General features: G+C 48.1%; 1 protein-coding gene and 1 pseudogene across 2 annotated transcripts in view; one reads left to right on the top strand and one right to left on the bottom strand.

The window, feature by feature from the left end:
• St8sia5 (ST8 alpha-N-acetyl-neuraminide alpha-2,8-sialyltransferase 5) overlaps positions 1–3,861 on the bottom strand; it is a 66,941-nt gene extending 63,080 nt beyond the window's left edge. For both annotated transcript variants that reach the window (XM_021150930.3, XM_021150931.3), the window contains exon 1: positions 3,476–3,861. In XM_021150930.3, the coding sequence (XP_021006589.1) occupies positions 3,476–3,606 (131 nt within the window). In that variant the 5' untranslated portion in view covers positions 3,607–3,861. The remainder of the gene's footprint in view (positions 1–3,475) is intronic.
• LOC147000331 (uncharacterized) lies at positions 3,665–18,551 on the top strand (annotated as a pseudogene).
• Positions 18,552–19,380: the final 829 nt, after the last annotated feature.

Raw genomic sequence — 19,380 nt, 5'->3', positions numbered from 1 at the left:
GAATGCACATCAGCCAACATCGCCCGTTTCCTGCTGCAGCAACTTCACCTAGCATCACTAGACAAGCTTACCATCCTTGTGCCTCTACCGTGGGCTTCAGAATCCCCTGAGCCACGCTCCCACTTCTGAGAAGCTGTTAAGCACACCTCCAGTGCCTCTCCCTCCCTGAGCCTTCCTGTACAATATCCGGATATTCCTGTACAATTCCTTTCCAAGAGCTTTTATCAAGTTACTACCCTACTCGAGGACCACGTGTGGCTCCCCGTGACCTATAAACCAAGCTCAATCTGCCCTCAACCTTTGGAGTATGCCAGTGAGGTCACTAGACACTGCTGTCACACAGCCCTACCCCCTTATATCATACGTCCCTTCCAAAGACTACACCTAATTATAATGCCATGCATGTACACACACACATACACACACACATACATACATACACACACACATACACACACACATACACACACATACACACACACACACCTGCTCCAACCTTCAGTCATCTGTTCATTATCCATATTTATTAATGACTTCTTTTGTCACTCATGTGTGACACGTGCAACCTCAGGCAAACCCTAATCCCTCCCTCCCAGCTTCTGACCTAGTGCAGTCTCCAGCCTCAGCACCACTGACATTTGAGGCTGAAATATCTTCATTGTGCAGGCAATCTGGACCTAAAGCGATTTGGGGGGCATCCCAACCCACTCCCTCCTGGATGTCAGCAGCATCTCCTCTCCCCATGTGGCAAACCAAAGATGTGGCTACGCTAATATCTAAGGGAAAAATTGACCTGACAGAGATCTACTGGCCTATGGCGTCAAGTGGAGCTTTGCTGCTTGTCCCTCAGGGGACCTTCCAGAGAGGCAGCTTTTCAGACGACAACCTAGAAGTTGTTCAATCCTGGAAAGGAGTTCAACGCAAGGGCTCAGGAGTCTGCATCCCAGGCCCTTCCCAGGGAACTCCAGTGCAGATCTTTGCTGTTTCCAGATAGACACAAAACAAACACTCCCCTGGAGCCAACTCAGAGCAACTATGATGTGTGAGGAAACAGGACACATAAGCAAATGAGTCGGCCACAAGACACAGGACCAGGGAAGGCTGGTGACAGGCCAGATATGGAGGCAAGCATGGCAGTGCAGGTGGGGTCAGGTGCCAGTGAGAAGGGAGAGGGCGAGGCCGCTCTTGTATCCTGTCTCAGGGTTGTCCCTTCCCTCCTTCCTTCCTTCCTTCCTTCCTTCCTTCCTTCCTTCCTTCCTCCTTCCTTCCTTCCTTCCTCCTTCCCTTTCTTCCTTCCTTCCTTCCTTCCTCCCTTCCTTCCTTCCTCCTTCCTTCCTTCCTCCTTCCCTTCCTTCCTTCCTCCCTTCCTTCTTCCTCCTTCCCTTCCTTCCTTCCTTCCTCCTTCCTTCCTTCCTCCTTCCCTTCCTTCCTTCCTTCCTCCTTCCTTCCTTCCTCCCTCCTTCCCTTTCTTCCTTCCTTCCTTCCTTCCTCCCTTCCTTCTTCCTCCCTCCCTTCCTTCCTTCCTTCCTTCCTTCCTTCCTTCCTTCCTCCTTCCCTTCCTTCCTTCCTTTCTTCCTTCCTTTCTTCCTTCCTTCCTTCCTTCCTTCCTTCCTTCCTTCCTTCCTTCCTTCCTTCCTTCTGTTACAGGTGTGCCCCATCCAGATCTTACCTGCCTTCGAGGCCCACAAGAGCTCCGCCTCCTCCAGGCAGTCTCCCCAGCCGTTCCCACCCACCACTCTTCTCAGCTGTGTACTTCTCCTCTCACTTGTGGCCATTTGTTTCCCCCAGAGAGATTTTAATCCCACTGAGCACCAGAACTCCATCATCGGCTTCTTTATAGCACTCTCCTCGACTCCCCTCCTGGATGGAGCATACACCAGTCTTGACTGTTTGGTTACCATTAAACAGGATTCCTGGAGTGAGGCCTGCAGGGTTTTATCTACTGTCTAGGGGTCAGGGTCTCTAAGAAATAGAGAATAGGAAGCAAGCCATCCACCGGCTGGGTTCTGGACAACTCGCCCACCCATCCAAACCCAGGCAGGGTTTGCCAGAACAATCAGGCAGGAGTGTGGCTGGCACCTACTGTGGCCCTGATGCCTCTCTCCTTTCTGTCCCACCAGAAGCTCCAAGAATTCCAGACAGCTCTGGGGAATTACCAGTAGGGGGCAGAAACCAAGAGCTGCCCTACCAAGAAGCAGGTTCGAAGATCCAGCAAGGCTGCAAGGCAAAGCGTTCAGGAACATCCCAGCAGGTGGGGAGACTGGAGAGTGTTTAAAGCCAGCAGTGCCACACAGAACACATGAACTGATGCCAACCCAGGAAGGAAATTGTCTGGGGAAGTCGGGAGCAGTGCATGCAGGGAAATGAATGTATGTAGCAAGGGGCCACACAGACCTCAGTTCTGGGGAGTCAGGAGGAAGGGACAGCTAGACTACTTAGCTTTCCTGTGGGGAGCAAATCACCAGCAACAACTCTCACCACACACACACACACACACACACACACACACTTTGAGCAGCCCGGAATGGGAGCGTATGTGACCGATGCAGACCCCCAAGGCTGAATAGAGAAAGGGCAGCATTCTGTTACTAGGACAGTTCTGAAAAGAAAATTTCATTCCTATCCATTTGAGTGGAAGGCAGTCAGCTTCGATGGGCCCTGGTGGTGAAGGAGGGGCCTCCAGCAGAGAGGTAAGGAAAGGAGAGGGGCTCTTTCTACCAGAGACTCTAGTATGGGGGGCATCCAAAGCAGAACTCCTACCTCCAATCAGGCAGGTAGCTAGCCTCAGCTCCACCAGACAGCAGAGCCTCGGGAGCCTGGCATATCCCTGTATGTTGCTCATACAGAGACAGAGGCCGGGCCTGAATTTTGAGCGTCATGTACTGCCCTTTCTCTTCAAGGAGTTTGGCTGTAGGTGGTGAAGGGGTGAGAGAGCCCAACGCCTGCTGCCTTTGATGCTAAGGATGCAAAAGAACCAATCTGCTTTGGAGGTGATCAGGTTGTCTCACAGGTCTGTAGAAATTACCGTCCATACCTGTGCCACCACCACCCCACCTAGTTGGGAGTTCCTGGGGAGAAATAGCCTATACCTCCAGGGTCCCCTACAAAAATTTAGACTTTGCCAAACTAAGAAGGAAAAACTACCCCTCCCCCCCCCCGTCTGTTGCAAATGGCCACAGAAATGTAGGTTTGGGGGACAACAGCACAGCTTTGGGCATACACATGTATTTATGGTCAGCTTTGCCGCTCGGCATTCCAAGCTGCTGCCCACGTTCACACACACACACACACACACACACACACACACACACGTCTCCATAACTGCACCAGGACAGGCAACGCAGCTGGCGCTGTCCTCTGGCTGGCAGCAGAGATGCCATAGGGCACACCACAGAGGTGTCCCTGCTAAGGGACAGGCAGACCTCAGGAAGGCTACCGCCGGACTCGGTGTATCCCACCCCTCAGACTTTCTTACCTTTTGATGTAGCTCTTGCTGTACAGGATCTGCTGAAGCAAGGTCACCAAGGCAAAGGCGCAGATGAAGATGAAGAGCAAAGTTCGATTCCCCAACAAATCTCTGTTGGCGGAGGGGTCTGCGTAGCGCATCCTGGCGGCCCGGCGCCGCGGACGCACTGGGCGGGGCGGGGCAGCAATCACGCGCGCTATGCGGGGGCCCCGGGGGCCCTTAGGAGAACTGCGTGGTCAAGAGGGCAGAGGACTTGGCGGGGCAAAGTTTCCCGCGGGCTCAGTCCCGGCGGCGGCAGCAAAAGGACAGGGCCGGCCGCGTGGAGATCCGCTGAGCCCCAGGCCTGCCCTCTCGTGCTGCGGCTTCTGGGCGCCGGTGTCCCGCAGCCGCCGATCTGCCCGTGGAGGGGCGACGGCAGGTGCGGGGACCGGACCGCCCTCCCGCCGAGGTGACGACCAATGGGGATCCGGGCCGGCGAGGCTGGGCCGAGACTCAGCCCAACGCGCCGCCCACTCTGGGCTGGCTCGGGATTCGGGGCGCCGGGCGCACGGGGCCGACCGGGGAACAGCGCGTCTGGTCCCCGCGCCCGCAGCCCGGGAGTGCGAAGGTTGGCCTCCGACGCTGCGGAGGCGAGGTGGGCGACGCAACCTCAGGACGCCGGGCCGTGGGGAAGGGGAGGGGCATAGCGTAAAGAGCCAGGTTGGAATCGGGGTTCGGAGGAGCGCAGACCGCAGAGGCAACCTCGTCGAGACGAGCATTTGCATGCGGTACGCAGGTCACTGAGTCACCGCGGCAGCGTCCTCGTGCGCTGCTGGAGAATCCTCTGTGAAAGCGGAGCAAGGTCAGCCGGGCAGACCTTCAAGGACGGCGCGCGCGGCCCCTGCATGCTAATGGACTGAGGAACTGTCCCTGGGGCCTTCCAACTCTGGCTGAGCAGAAATTCAGGGTCTGCTGTCCCGTTCCCCCACCCCACCGCGCACCCACCCACCCCCACCCCCCGCCTCTACCCTCTCACCATCCCAACATCTGCAGCTCGCGGCCTTTTGTCAATAACCCCATTGTCACCCAGATAGTGGGACTTTGTCTCATCCTTTGGAGCTATTCATAGACAGTAGTAGGTCAACAGCAGGCCGCCTTCGGGTACTACGGTTGCCCAAAGCTGTAAGAAGTCACTGGGTCCAGCAGTGAGCACTCTGTGCTTCAATGTAAGCTGGGGAAACCGTCCCCAGAGATGCAACGGGAAGCCGTTAAAAAAAAGTTAACATTTTTGGCCCATAGTTGGCCCTCTGTATGCATAACCAGGGCGAGGTGCATTCAAGAATGTCAGGTTGTGGGAGGAGGTGACTGGGGGGTAAGGATCACAGAGATCCTTAACTAAAGAATGCCACCTTACAGGGTTCCTTACAGCCAACCCGACCCTGCGTAGGCTTGGGAGTCCATCATGTGCAGCGATCCACTACTAAGGCGCCGTTCCCAGAATATGCTAGAACACTCCAGAGGTTCCAGAGTCGGGGCTGCTTTACACCGAACTTGACAAAACTTGAATCACAGCAAGAAACTCAGCAAAGGTTTAAAAGTTAACATTTTTGGCCCATAGTTGGCCCTCTGTATGCATAACCAGGGCGAGGTGCATTCAAGAATGTCAGGTTGTGGGAGGAGGTGACTGGGAGGCGAGCAGTGAGTATGATGTAAAGTGAATAAGTAAAAAGTAAATTTAAAAAAAAACAAAAAGGCGAGAGATAGACATCTCTTCAGGCGCATTCCTGGGGTCAACTCCGCAGGATGGAAACACTCAGAGAATCTGGTTACACTTTAGTTCTAGGAAACTAAATCGGCTTTCAGATCTGTCACTATTCAACCATAGGGAAGAGCTTTATAAACCGGGGTGGCTGACCCAGGCTAACCCCTTCCTCCGGTACTGTCACCTTGTTTCCTTTCATTCTCCCTCACCGGCAGGTACCATTCTGAGAACTGTCTTTGGATGCAAGCTTCCCTGGAGAAATGAACAAACCCGTATTATAGTAATGAATCCAAGTTATTCCATGAGACTTTTAATTAAAGTGTAGTACATTTACTAAATGAGTATGGACCATCAATATCTAAGTCGCTGCATTTTCATAAGCCGAGCACGGTGATGTGACCAGAAAATGGCTCAGGAGTCTTCGTCACCCCCTAGATCTCCTCGTGCTCCTTTATGGCCTCTGCACACCCAATGGTTCTGAGGGTCAAACTCTATAGGCATCAGGTTTGCAAAGCCAGGGCTTTTACCCACTAAGCCACCTCACAGAGCTTCCTCTGACTTCCAATACCAAACTAAAAGCATTTGCTGTTCATATGTTTCCTGTAAATGTAAATGTATCTGATTTTCCTTGCTCATGGTCAACTGTGAAGTCCACCTATGTCATTGTTCATGGCAGGGAGGCTCATGCTCTTGCACACACACCTTCCCCCAGGACACTCAGCTTGAGTGTTGGTTAGCACAGGTGCTGCTGCACATAGGGGTTTCTGTATGTGATCAGCTGGCCTCTCTCTCTCTCTCTCTCTCTCTCTCTCTCTCTCTCTCTCTCTCTCTCTCTCTCTCTCGGATCAGTGGTTGTTCTCTATGGCCCTGATCACCAGTCCTTGAAGAGAACTGGGCTCTGCCTTGGAGGTGATTTGAATCATGAAAGGGATTGATTCAAGACAGCATTTGCTTGCTGATGGCTTTGAAGATAGAGGGAAGCTCTTGGCAAAGAGCTCAGATGTCCTCTCAGAGCAGAGATCGGCTCCTGGCCAAGAGCCAAGAGCTGCACACAAAAAAAAGAGTGAATTCTCACAACAACCTCAAGAAGCTTCAAAGAGGGTCCTGAGCTCCAGCTGCCCTGACCTTGATTTCAGTCTTTGAGACTCATAAAAAAACAAAAAAGAGAGAGAGAGACCCCATGGGGCTGGAGAGATGGCTCAGCGGTTAAGAACACCGGCTCTTCCAGAGGACATGGGTTCAATTCCCAGCACCCACATGGCAGCTCACAACTCTATCCCCAATTCCAGGGGATCCAACACGCCCTCTCAGACATGCCTGCAGTCAAAACGCCCATGCTCATAAAGTCATTTTAAAAAGCATAAAATTTATAAAGAGAGAGACACCCTAGCAACACAGCTTGAAGCTGTATATTCATTATGTGCTCCTTATGATACTAAATGTGTAGTCCTTTTGCAGTGGAACAAAATGTATGCAGTGCAAAGCTAGAGATTGTGCAATCTTTATGATGTATAGGACTGCAGCATAGCTTTTTGCTTTTTGTTTTTAAGACCTTAATAGGACCCAGTGTGCCTGTTAGGCAAGCATTATACTACCATACTACTACATGGCCACACTATCACTACTACATGGCCACACTATCACTACTACATGGCCACACTATCACTACTACATGGCCAGTGCTATCACTACTACATGGCCACACTATCACTACTACATGGCCACACTATCACTACTACATGGCCACACTATCACTACTACATGGCCACACTATCACTACTACATGGCCACACTATCACTACTACATGGCCAGTGCTATCACTACTACATGGCCACACTATCACTACTACATGGCCACACTATCACTACTACATGGCCACACTATCACTACTACATGGCCACACTATCACTACTACATGGCCACACTATCACTACTACATGGCCAGTGCTATCACTACTACATGGCCAGTGCTATCACTACTACATGGCCAGTGCTATCACTACTACATGGCCAGTGCTATCACTACTACATGGCCAGTACTATCACTACTACATGGCCAGTACTATCACTACTACATGGCCAGTACTATCACTACTACATGGCCACACTATCACTACTACATGGCCACACTATCACTACTACATGGCCAGTACTATCACTACTACATGGCCACACTATCACTACTACATGGCCACACTATCACTACTACATGGCCAGTGCTATCACTACTACATGGCCACACTATCACTACTACATGGCCACACTATCACTACTACATGGCCAGTACTATCACTACTACATGGCCAGTACTATCACTACTACATGGCCAGTACTATCACTACTACATGGCCAGTGCTATCACACTACATGGCCACACTATCACTACTACATGGCCAGTGCTATCACTACTACATGGCCACACTATCACTACTACATGGCCACACTATCACTACTACATGGCCACACTATCACTACTACATGGCCACACTATCACTACTACATGGCCACACTATCACTACTACATGGCCAGTGCTATCACTACTACATGGCCACACTATCACTACTACATGGCCACACTATCACTACTACATGGCCACACTATCACTACTACATGGCCACACTATCACTACTACATGGCCACACTATCACTACTACATGGCCAGTGCTATCACTACTACATGGCCAGTGCTATCACTACTATATGGCCATCGCTATCACTACTACATGGCCAGCACTAACACTACTACATGGCTAGTGCTATCACTACTACATGGCCAGAGCTATCACTACTACATGGCCAGTGCTATCACTACTACATGGCCAGTGCTATCACTACTACATGGCCAGTGCTATCACTACTACATGGCCAGCACTATCATTTCTACTGTTGACACACATCTGGCAGCTGCTGCCATAATCCGTTCCAAGCCTTCTCTCTGATAGATGCATGCATGCGTGCATGTCAACTGGGCATCCTCGTTTGGAAGAGAAATTGTTCACTCAGATAATGTGTGGATATTCAGCTTCAGCGACTACTGCCAAATGGTTTTCCGAAAGGGACGTATTTTTAAGTAGATATTTATTTTGTATTGCCATCGCCAGCCGAGGTGACATGAGCATCACCTTCTGACCTAACAGGGAAAAGAAGAGCACGGGGGGGGGGGGTCACTGAGAGACAACAGCAGCCCCAGACGTCCTTACTCTCTGATACTAGCATGGATCGGCAGGAAATGAGATTGGTGCAGGTGATGGGCACAGCTGAGGCTTTGTGACAACATGTAAGGGGCGGGTCTCCATCACTTGATACTCTGCGGAAAGACCAGAAATAATCTGGTACATGTCTGCTGACACTGCTCCTCTAACCCAACGGCATTTGAAATCCAATTTCTTTCAGACCAAATCAAAGAGTTATATTTAACCCACTAGTTGCAAGTCTAGTGGAATCAGAGACCTAAGGTCATGAAATGAACAAGTTTGAAATCGTCGATGCTATGAGCAGTGCGGAGCCAAATGATACCCTAGGCCGATAAAGCTCTGGTCCTAGATCTGTAGCTAACAGTCGGAAGGACTTAGCAAACAAAAGAGTAAACACGTGGCTAAGTGATCGCAATGCCAGATTCGGGCGAACACCATTTTATAGTGTAATTGCCAGGAATGGGGACAGCTGCATCATTGTTTAAAACACACACTCATGCACAATTAAGCCGGGAACAAATGTCAACATTGGCACAATCTGCTAAATTACTGATAACTGATGGGAATTACTCATGCCGCGAGCATTGTCTCCAGTATAAAATAGAACAGCTTGAAGGGAGGAAGGAACCTAGCAGTTTCTGTGGGCTTCTAGAAGCTGGCTTTTATTTCATGCGGCCCAACCACGGCCTGCCAGATTATGTAAGTGACATTCCACGCATGTGCTCAAGGCGTGTGTGATACATGTGTGCCGCTCGTGTGCCTCTTTACATTTGTGTTAACGAGTCAGACCTTTGAAGGCTGCTCTTGGCTTCCGGAGAGTGTTTGTGATGAAAGCATCGGTTACCATGTGAGCACAAATGCTCCAGTTACAGCCTCACAATCTACAGAGCTGGGCTAACAACCTGAGTTCTGGTCCTGGGTTTTACATCATCCATCCTGATATTTAGTCACTTAGCATTGTGTACTGGAGCTATGATTTCTACCCCTTGTTCATTGCCCCTATGAAGTACATAGACATCATTTCTAATCCTGAACCTTCCTGCAGTGCCACCTCCAGCCCAAACCTTCCAGCCATCAGCCAACACAGCAGAGTGCAAAAAAGGTTCTGGCCCATCTCGAGTTTGCCACATTCTTGTAGCTAGCCAGGCACAGGCTCGCTGTGGGATAAGGTCATTTGGGTCCTGCTTAGATGATGTGGGAGCTAAATGGAACGCCAAACTTCCTTCACTCATCTTAAAGACTGGGTCCTGGGAAGGAAAGATGGCATCAGTTTGTGCCTTCGCAGGAGATTAGTGTCCAGTGAGGAAGTCGGGTGGACAAACCTTTAGGATAAACCAGTGGGAGTGGCTGGGAGGAGTGGTGGGACTGCACAGAAGACATCTGTCTGGAGAAGTGACCGGGGCTTGCACAGGATGGGAAAGGATGCTCAGTCAGGTGCAGACAATGCTCTAGGTGAGAGCATGAGGTAAGTAGAGGCTCCAGCAGGGGCTGTGGCAATGCTGGCTCCATGCACCTTAGAGACAAGGTTGGTGGGTGAGCCAGAGGCAGAACCTTGGGAGCTGGGACTCTACCCATGGACTACTGCAAAACTGCATCTTTGCTATCCATGCTTCAAGCTGATGGACCCTTGTCTGAGACATGGAAAGCTCTTAGTCTTCTAGACCCTACAGGCATTGGGCCTCACTCCTGGCATTCAGTCCCTCGCCCTATCAGCAGGTAGTACTAAGCAACCTAAGATTCCATCCTTTGCCTTCTTCCATGGAAGCAGGAGAAGAGGAGTGAAATATGATCACTGTTTTGTAAAATCTGTCACCTTATTAAGTGTCTCATCATTCAGTTCATTTGAGATCCATGGCAGGAGGTTAAGCGTGGCTAGGGATGGTCCTCGGAAGAATTACACAGTTCCTAGAGCTTGTGTATGCTGTGCACTACCCCTGCCTTCTGGGACTCTGTCCTCCAGATTGCTGGTACAAGTCGATGCTCTTCTCTGCTCTTCCAGTCTCCCCTCTTGGGGGAGACTCTGAGAAGTCTCATCTAATGCCTAGATGGAGAGACTGAAGCTGGAGAAACATCTGAGAATGTTGTCGACGTTGCATCCCATTCGAATTGTGTTCCCAGTGCTGTAGAGGAATACACACACAACTGACATCCTAATCACAGCCTCAGGTATTTTCAACCACTGCGGCTGGTTTCCCCATGGAACATATACTTGATTTTCTAACAGAATTAAAGGGAATGGGAATAGAATTTGTTGTTCAGAAAATTTCTTGCCTCTTATGAGCCAATACTCCAGACCGATGTGCTCTGCCTGAGAACCTGAGCAGAGGCCCCAGTTAGTGACATGTGTGGTCATCAGTTTGACAGTCCGGCTATGACATGAGTTTACCCTGACTCAGTCTCATGAGCCAAGTGAACAATGAAAAATAACAGGATCCAGCATGATCTCAAAAGGTCAGATGCTAACTGTCACACAATTCATGAAACATAGTTTCCATAGCTAGTGTTTCACTAAGTTTCTCTAATGTGGAAGCATGGCCAACCCACAAGGAGAGCTGGCCTATGGGCTGTGTTGCAGGCTCCACTCCACAGCGGGATATGCAGAACCTGTGCACAGACCTAGCCTGGACAATACAAAAGGCCTTCCCTTGGTTTATACATTGTCTCCACAAAGGCTCGATGAATCATAACATATGAACCTATTGTCTACTACCAACCCATCAGATTTATTTACGGTTGTGTTGGACCTGGAGCTCACAGTGTGACACTTATATGCATAAATGACCCTCTGACTGTGACCTGCAGTCTCTTAAGACTTGTCTCTGATCACCATGGGTTACAGAGCAAGTGTTCATTTGGTGGTCTGATATGATTCCACCTTCCTCCTTGGAGACAATAGACTCTTGGGTCCTGAAGACCAGTGTCAAGCCGCAGAGCAGGAGCCACAGGGAAATTAATTAGCACATTCAGAGTGGTAGATACATGTGATTCTGGGAAGTCAACTGAGGAGGTGCAGAAAGAGACTGAGAGACTCTCACATGCGTGGTTATAATCATCAAGCTCACGGTGAGGTAATAAGCCAGGGCGGCCTCCTTGCCTAGGGTAGAGACAAATTTCTTTGTTGACTGAGTGCCTTGATGTTCGACTCCAGAGGCTGTGACAAGGCTGGAGGAAGTGGCCGGGTGGTGTCGCACAGCCTGGGGAGCACTGAGAACCGTGGTGCAGGAGTAAAAGCTGCTTGTCAGGATCAAATGTGACCTTAGATGGGGGAAGTCTTCTCACTAGTACACACTCAGCAAAAGGGTGACATTGGACAGGTGTCCACTGTTCTCCCCTGTCCCCTCCAGCTTCACACTCAAGCTCTCTGATCTCTGTCCGACTCTTCAGTGGTCTCATTCCAGCCCGAACCGTGGCTGCTTTTCTTCCACCAAAACCTTGCTGCCATGGGTCTTGCCATCCCACCTTCTCGGCCAGGTCAGAAGCCTGCTGTGGCATATGGGCGGTGGGCAGGACACAGGCTCAAGTGTCAAGCCTGGCGCTGCCATGGACTGGCTGTCTGTATCAATCAGTTAACACTAGACTTGAGGAACTTTGGAATTTTACCTGAATATCTTCAGATTCTTAGCAGATATCATTTGCATAGATGCAAACAAGAGCCGCATGAATTTGAGAGCAAAATTAAAATACATTAGGACTCAATAATCGCATGATGTTCAAAATTACAATAGGACTCAATGATTCTTTTCTTTGTAACCTTTGTAAAAAGTAGAACATATGCTCCAAAGAGTACATCAATCAATCCTGATGTGCAGCTCTCTGTTAATAATCACAGCATGAAGATGACCATGTAAGAAAAACAATGAAGGAGAGAAACCATCCGCACCTGCGGCCCCTCGTCTTCCTCCAGGCTCAGGTGCCATATTGAACTCTTTCATCTCTGCTACTCTTCCGGGCCCCGTGTCTTCTGTGGTACACCCTGGGCCACCTCAGGAAACACACAGTGGAAAGAGCATGTCCTTTGGGGCCTATCTCCAAAAGTCTCTCTCACCTCTACCACTCACTAGTTTTGAAGGTCTGATAAGGTGTATTATCTCCCTCTGGGTCTCTAAGCACAGTCCTGGGGAACCACAGGACAGGGAGTAGCCACTGAACTTTCCCATACATGCTCTAAGGACCTCTAAATCCCTATCTGGCAAGTCACTGAGTTTGGTTCACAGGTTGCCTCTGTGATTCCCACGAGGGAGGGATGGCTAGTCTGGTCTCAAACCCTAGTCATGACAGGTTGGAAGCTGTTTGGGGGCTCTGGTACTGTTGAGTGTGACCCAGAGGTGACAAGACCAAGGAAGGGATTCAGAATTACCTACAGTCCCAAAGACATCTGAATGCAAGTTTGGGCCAGAGTGCTGGTCCTTAAAAGAGATTATCTTCAATATTTATCTCAGTCTTGCTAGGATGTTTCCTAAACAGACATATAAATGCCAGCCTTATGACACTTGCTAATAAAAACCAAATCCTTTGGCTTGATTGGGTTGCAGTGGTGCCTAATAATAGCTGCAGAGGCAGATGGGTGCTTAGCCGAATATGTGGGACACTCAGGGACAAGAGAATGTAGAGCAGCCAGAGCCAAGGGCAGCATGAGCAGTCAGGGCAGGGGCCAGTCTGGCCTGGGGATGAAAGCAGCATTCGTAGGTAGTGGAGGGCCAGAAACCACTCGGCCCCATCCTGGCCGCATCAGCAAAACCAGGGTGTCACATAATAAACATATCGGGCAGCGACTATGGAACGGGAACATCCTGGTGTATTTTGAGGATTCAGAGGAAAGCTCTTTACCCCTTCCAGAGATGTTCAGATGTTTGATTAGATGGAGGTCAGGTCTGCTTATTTTAGAAAAATAAACCCAACAAGTTCTTAACTCTGGGCAGAGAGGCCTGAGGAATACATCCACAGCAGAAGGTTCCTTGTCTCTTTATGGAAAGCTGGCTAAGGGGAGGGACAGCCTGAGTCTGCTTGTCCACAAGGCAGCCTCCTCAACTGTCATGGAATCTCCATCACATCACAACTCTACGTCTTGTCCATGAGCTGGGAAGTGTGCACGGCAGAGTTGAGGTTGCCCTCCCTATGCATAGGGAATGGCTGGGTACTGGCTGGTTCTGTGTGTCAACTTGACACAGGCTGGAGTTATCACAGAGAAAGGAGCTTCAGGTGAGGAAATGCCTCCATGAGATCCAGCTGTGGGGCATTTTCTCAATTAATGATCAAGAGGGGAGGACCCATTGTGGGTGGTGCCATCCCTGGGCTGGTAGTCCTGCATTCTATAAGAAAGCAAGCTGAGCCAGACAGGGGAAGCAAGCTAGTAAGTAACATCCCTCCATGGCCTCTGCATCAGCTCCTGCTTCCTGACCTGCTTGAGTTCCAGTCCAGACTTCCTTGGTGATGAACAGCAGTGTGGAGGTGTAAGCTGAATAAACCCTTTCCTCCCCAACTTGGTTCTTGGTCATGATGTTTGTGCAGGAATAGAAACCCTGTGTAAGACAGGCTGAGTGTTCCCTGGGCTAATCCATTTAGTCATGATAATTTCATGAACACAGAGCTGTGACTATATCTGACAAGTGAAGACTCCAGGGTCACCTCTGGCGTAGAACTCAGTAACAGCTACACAACAGAGGAAAGGCGAGCTCCTTCTGCTGGTTCCCCTCCTATTCTGTCAGTTCAATGTCTTCCTCTTCCATCTCACCCCAGAGCTCAGACACATGGCCATCCTGCTTTAGCTCACGTTACTGGACCATATTAAAGAAAGAGGAGCAGAGGCTGCACTAAGCATTGATCTGGCATGGCTGGTCTGCTCCCACAATGACGTCACCATGAGCACTGCTCCTATCTAGAGACAGACACATCCGCCGCTCTCCTACATTCCTGACCCAAGCACTCATGATGCTTTTGCATGCAACATGGCTGTCCATCCAGGCATCCTGTTGCTTTCCTGCACTGTTGTTCAGGCAATGCTAGGAGTCTTGTCTCTTTCCCTCCCTGCCTCCAGCCTTGGACTTCCTTTTCATCCATCAAAGCTCCATCCTTGCTCGGGTGAGCAAAGGCAGGTTGTTTCCACACCAACACAGTGCCACCATGCGGCCAGCAAAACGGACCTGAGAGCTAAGAAATGACAGCTTCATAAGTTCTTATGAAAGCCCAATTCTAAGCCTTCTCTAGGGGGAACTCAAGGCCCCAGGCAAGAAGGCAATCCTGTTCTCCATCAGCCCCACGCCTTTCCTCAGGTGGGCGACTGAATGAAGCTCAGCATCACATTCATTCCATCAGCTTGGCCCCCTTGGGTGACAGGTCAGTCTCCATGTTTAGTCCAGGTTTGTAGGAAAACCATCCTGAAACACAGTCCACCTCCAAGAAAGGAAAACTACGTTGTGGAGAATGTCAGTATTTCTTGAGCTGAGGGGACAGTGCCTACATTCTTACTGGATGCCCCGGACATTCCTTGCTGTTGCCTAGATCTGGAGGCTCCTGACTGAGTATGAAGGTGATTCGTAAGTAGAAAGGGGAGGGGAGGGGAAGAGAGGGGCGAGGAGAGGAGGGGAGGGGAGGAGAGGAGCAGGGGCATTTGAAGTCCACCCAAGCTTTCTGCACAGTCTCTGGCACTGCCTACCAGAAGGCTAACCACCTTGGCCCCCAGGCCTAGCATTCTCTCTCCCCCTTGCTCCCACTGGATCTAATGAGGCTGTGGATCAGGAAACCACTTGGAGCCTTGTGTGAAAAGCCAGACTTGAAGGTTGCTATAAAAAGCAGAGGTAACAAATGTGACTTTTCACTTGTCTTTTGCTCCATCAAATTTAGCACACACATCTTCTAACAGCTACACTCACGTTTGCAGACACTTCCTCCAATGTGCTCGATTAAAATAAGGATTCTCAGGGTCAGCCTTGCATCCACATGAAGAGGATACCTGTTCCAGGACTAGGGTTGAGCACAGACAAAGGGTCCAGCTTGGCTCGTCATGTCCTGCCCACTCTCAAGCAGTGCAAGGCAGTGCTGAGTGAGGCGACCTGGGGAGCCCACCTGGATGATACTGAACATTTCTGAGGACAAGCTGAGCTATGAGCACAAGAGAAAATGCATGGAGAGAACCCCTAACCAAAGACAGTGCCTATATGGCATGGACACGTTGCTTTCCCTCTCTGAGCCTCAGATCCCTTATCTGTAAAGTAGGGAATCTGAGGGCCTTTCCAGTGCTGGCTTCTGGCTAAGGCTCCTCCACATTCATGACAATCTTAAATCAGTTTCTTTTACCACCCACTGCAACTTAAACTTGGCTTGCCCTTGACTTCGATACCTACTGGCTTGATGCCTGGACTTATCTAAGAACTTTGGACTTCTTCCAGCCCCCAGGGCCAATAGCTGTCCTTAAGTTTGTTCTTCACCCTGACCTCAAGCTCTCCTGAATGCCAACCTCATGTCTTTAAATCCTTCATTGTGGAACTGAAGAGATGAATCAGCCTGGGCACTACTCTTGCAGAAAACTGGAGTTCTGATCTCAGGACTCACTCTAGCAGCTCAGGATCACATTAACTCCAGCAGCAAGGGACTCAAGGGCTCCTCTGGATTTCCCAGTCACTGCAGCTACATAAGCACACATACACACACACACACACACACACACACACACACACCCTATTCATACTGTTTCTCAGAGAACCCTAACACACTGAGTAACTCAACTTCCTCATTTATGTGGTCCAGTGGCTGACGAATCTGTGAGAGAGTTAGAAAGCACGCGCATGCTCACCAGGATTCCTGCCTTTAAGAGACATGTTTGAGCACTTTTTCCACCTCATGGTACCACTAATTCCCTTTCATTATTGATTTGTAGTTGTAGATAGTGACCGGTGATAAAAAGACAGATAGATGGCAGATTATATATATATATATATATATATATATATATATATATATATATATATAAATATATAATTTATTTGTGTGTGTGTGTGTGTGTGTGTGTGTGTGTGTGTACACACACACATTAGATGATAGATTGCTGATAGCTGACTGATGATCTGGGTACTTTTATCAAATATATGTGACTTGTAAAATTTCCTCCCAGAATATGGTACATAGTTTAATTTTTTTGTAATTTATTTATTTAATGTATATGAGTACACGGTCTCTATCTTCATGCACACCAGAAGAGGGCGTCAGATCCCATTACAGGTGGTTGTGAGCCACCATGTGGTTGCTGGGAATTGAACTCAGGACCTCTGGAAGAGCAGTTGGTGCTTTTAACCGCTGAGCCATCTCTCCAGCCCCCCATAGTTTAATTTTTAATGCTGTTTTTAATTATAAGAAAAATTTCATTTTGATAAAGCCAAGTCTATTTTTTTCCTTCTTATTCCTTGGGATGTTTGTGTCCTAAGAAATCTCCTAAAGTACTATAAACACCTCTGGTGTTTTCCCGTAGAAGCTTTACACACTTACCATTTGCAGATATATGATGTGTGGTGTAAGGCAGAGGTTGGATCTCACTTCTCTCCCGTAAGAATATCTACCTCCTCCCAATACCATCTACTGATATCCCACCACTACCACCACCAAGTTGGCACTTCTGTTGAAAACCAAGGTCACTACATGTATGAATGAATTCTGAATTTGAAGGGTTTTTGTTTGTTTGTTTGTTTTGGTTTGGTTTTTTTTTTTTTTTTTTTTTGGTTTTTCAAGACAGGGTTTCTCTGTGTAGCCCTTGGCTGTCCTGGAGCTCACTCTGTAGACCAGGCTGGCCTTGAACTCAGAAATCCTCCTGCTGCCTCTGCCTCCCAAGTGCTGGGATTAAAGGCATGCGCCACCACTGCCCAGCTGAATTTGAAGTTTTATTGATTGATCTACTCAACTACAGATATGCAATAACAGTTTCTTTTTTTTAAAGATTTATTTATTTATTATTTATTTATTTATTATTATATGTAAGTACACTGTAGCTGTCTTCAGACAGACCAGAAGAGGGCGTCAGATCTCATTACGAATGGTTGTGAGGCACCATGTGGTTGCTGGGATTTGAACTCTGGACCTTCAGAAGAGCAGTCGGGTGCTCTTACCCACTGAGCCATCTCACCAGCCCCCGCAATAACAGTTTCTAAATATAGCTTTCTAGTATGTTTTGAAATCTGAAATCCTCAAACTTTAGTCTTCGAAATTATTTTGGTATAACTTAATGAATTTGTAGAGTCTGATAGAATTCTAGGAATTTTATTTAACAATGTCAAATCTTATCCATATTGTCTTTAAAATGATGGGATTAGAATATACATATATATATATATATATATATATATATCCATCCATCCATTTATTCATTTATTCTTTAATTTCTCTCAAATAATGGTTTCTTATTCATTCACTTGAATCTCGGGTTAGCTTCAAACTCGAGATGTAGGTGAAGACAGCCTTGAATTCTAAGTCTCCTGCTTCAATATCTCGAGTGCTGAAATTGCAGGTGTTCACAATCACAGCTGATTTATGCAGATCAAGCCCAGGACTTCATGCACACTAGACAAGTACTCTACCAACTGAGGTACACCCCTGGCCTCATTTCTTGAACACGTCTATATAAAATATTAAGAGAGTGCAAGAAGTTCCCACATATTTTGCACTCAGTTTCCCCATCACAACTCAGATTCGTATGCTGTACCTGTCAAAAGGAACGAACCAATATTAACAGGCTGCTGTCATCTACAATCCAGAATTTACTCAACACTGACCCCAAGTTCTGAGATCTCATCTAACACTCATTAGTCTTCATGTCTCCTCAAGAGCCTCTTGACTTGCCCTGTTGGACGACGTCAGAAGCCTGGAGGAGCACTGGGCAGGCATTGTGGTAGAATGCCTCTCAGTGATGGCAGAATGCCTTTCAGTGAAGACTTCTCAAGTGCTTTTCTCATGGTTCTACAGGGCATTTAGTGGGATAAGATGCTGCCTTCATCATAACAAGAACGTGTAAAAGTAACACTACTAATTACTGTTAATTTTGACCTTGATCACCTGGTAAAGCTTTCCTCTATAGAGAGACTTTCTACCCTTTCCATGCTATACTCTTGGGAAGGAAGTCACTACACACAATCTTGTATGTGTTCCACATCTTTCAGGCTTTATAACTACATAAATTATCTGGAAGTTTGCATGGAAGAATTGTCTCATCTTCCATTTACTGACTCATTAATTTGATCGTTTATATGGCTCAGTATGGACTCCCAGTGCTTATAAAACTTGACTATAGCCTAAAACTAATTTGTAGATCTTCCTGTATTTACTCTAGCTTATGCCTGTAGGTGCTGTTGAGGGGAGGAGGGGCCTCCTACATCACCTTGGCATACCTTCATCCACACACTCTTCCATTTTCTTTTGGCAGTCCCTTTCATTTTGTTTTAAGACAGTCATCTGGAACTCCTGATCCTCCTGCCTCTGCGTCCTCAGTGCTAAGATGATAGGCGTGTGCCACCATGCACAGCTTACCATTACTTGTCTTTCCAGTGCTGAGCTGCTTCTAGCTCATGTATTTCCTGCTACCATTTATAGAATCTGCCGTATTTCCAAAGAGTTCTGGCTCCTGTTATTGGAGAATGCTTTAGAAACCCAAATCTCACCATGCTGTGTGCTTACCAGTAGGAGAAGCTGCTACTCAAATGGAATTTTCATTTTCCTCAATAATTCCTTGCCAGTATACAGAAAATGTAGACACATATTTGTTAATGTGATTCACTTAGTAGTCCTGAAGGTTTCTTGTTTAGGGTTTTTACATAAACAGTCATGTCATCTAACGAGAGTTAAACTTTCCTCCTTTGCAGCCTCTTTTCTCTTATCTCTTCCCATTTGCTGGGTCTTAGAACTCTAGCCTAATGAGTAATGGTATTAAACATACATTTTTTGAATGAACACGTGTATATTTATTATACAACATGTATGTAGAGAAATTTGTTGAGATGT

The sequence above is a fragment of the Mus caroli genome, unplaced genomic scaffold (assembly GCF_978045245.1).
Source record: "Mus caroli unplaced genomic scaffold, Mus_caroli_1 scaffold_19, whole genome shotgun sequence".
Classification (NCBI taxonomy): Eukaryota; Metazoa; Chordata; class Mammalia; order Rodentia; family Muridae; genus Mus; species Mus caroli.
The sequence above is the reverse complement of the archived record's forward strand: the minus strand, read 5'-3'. Positions and strand labels throughout refer to the sequence as shown.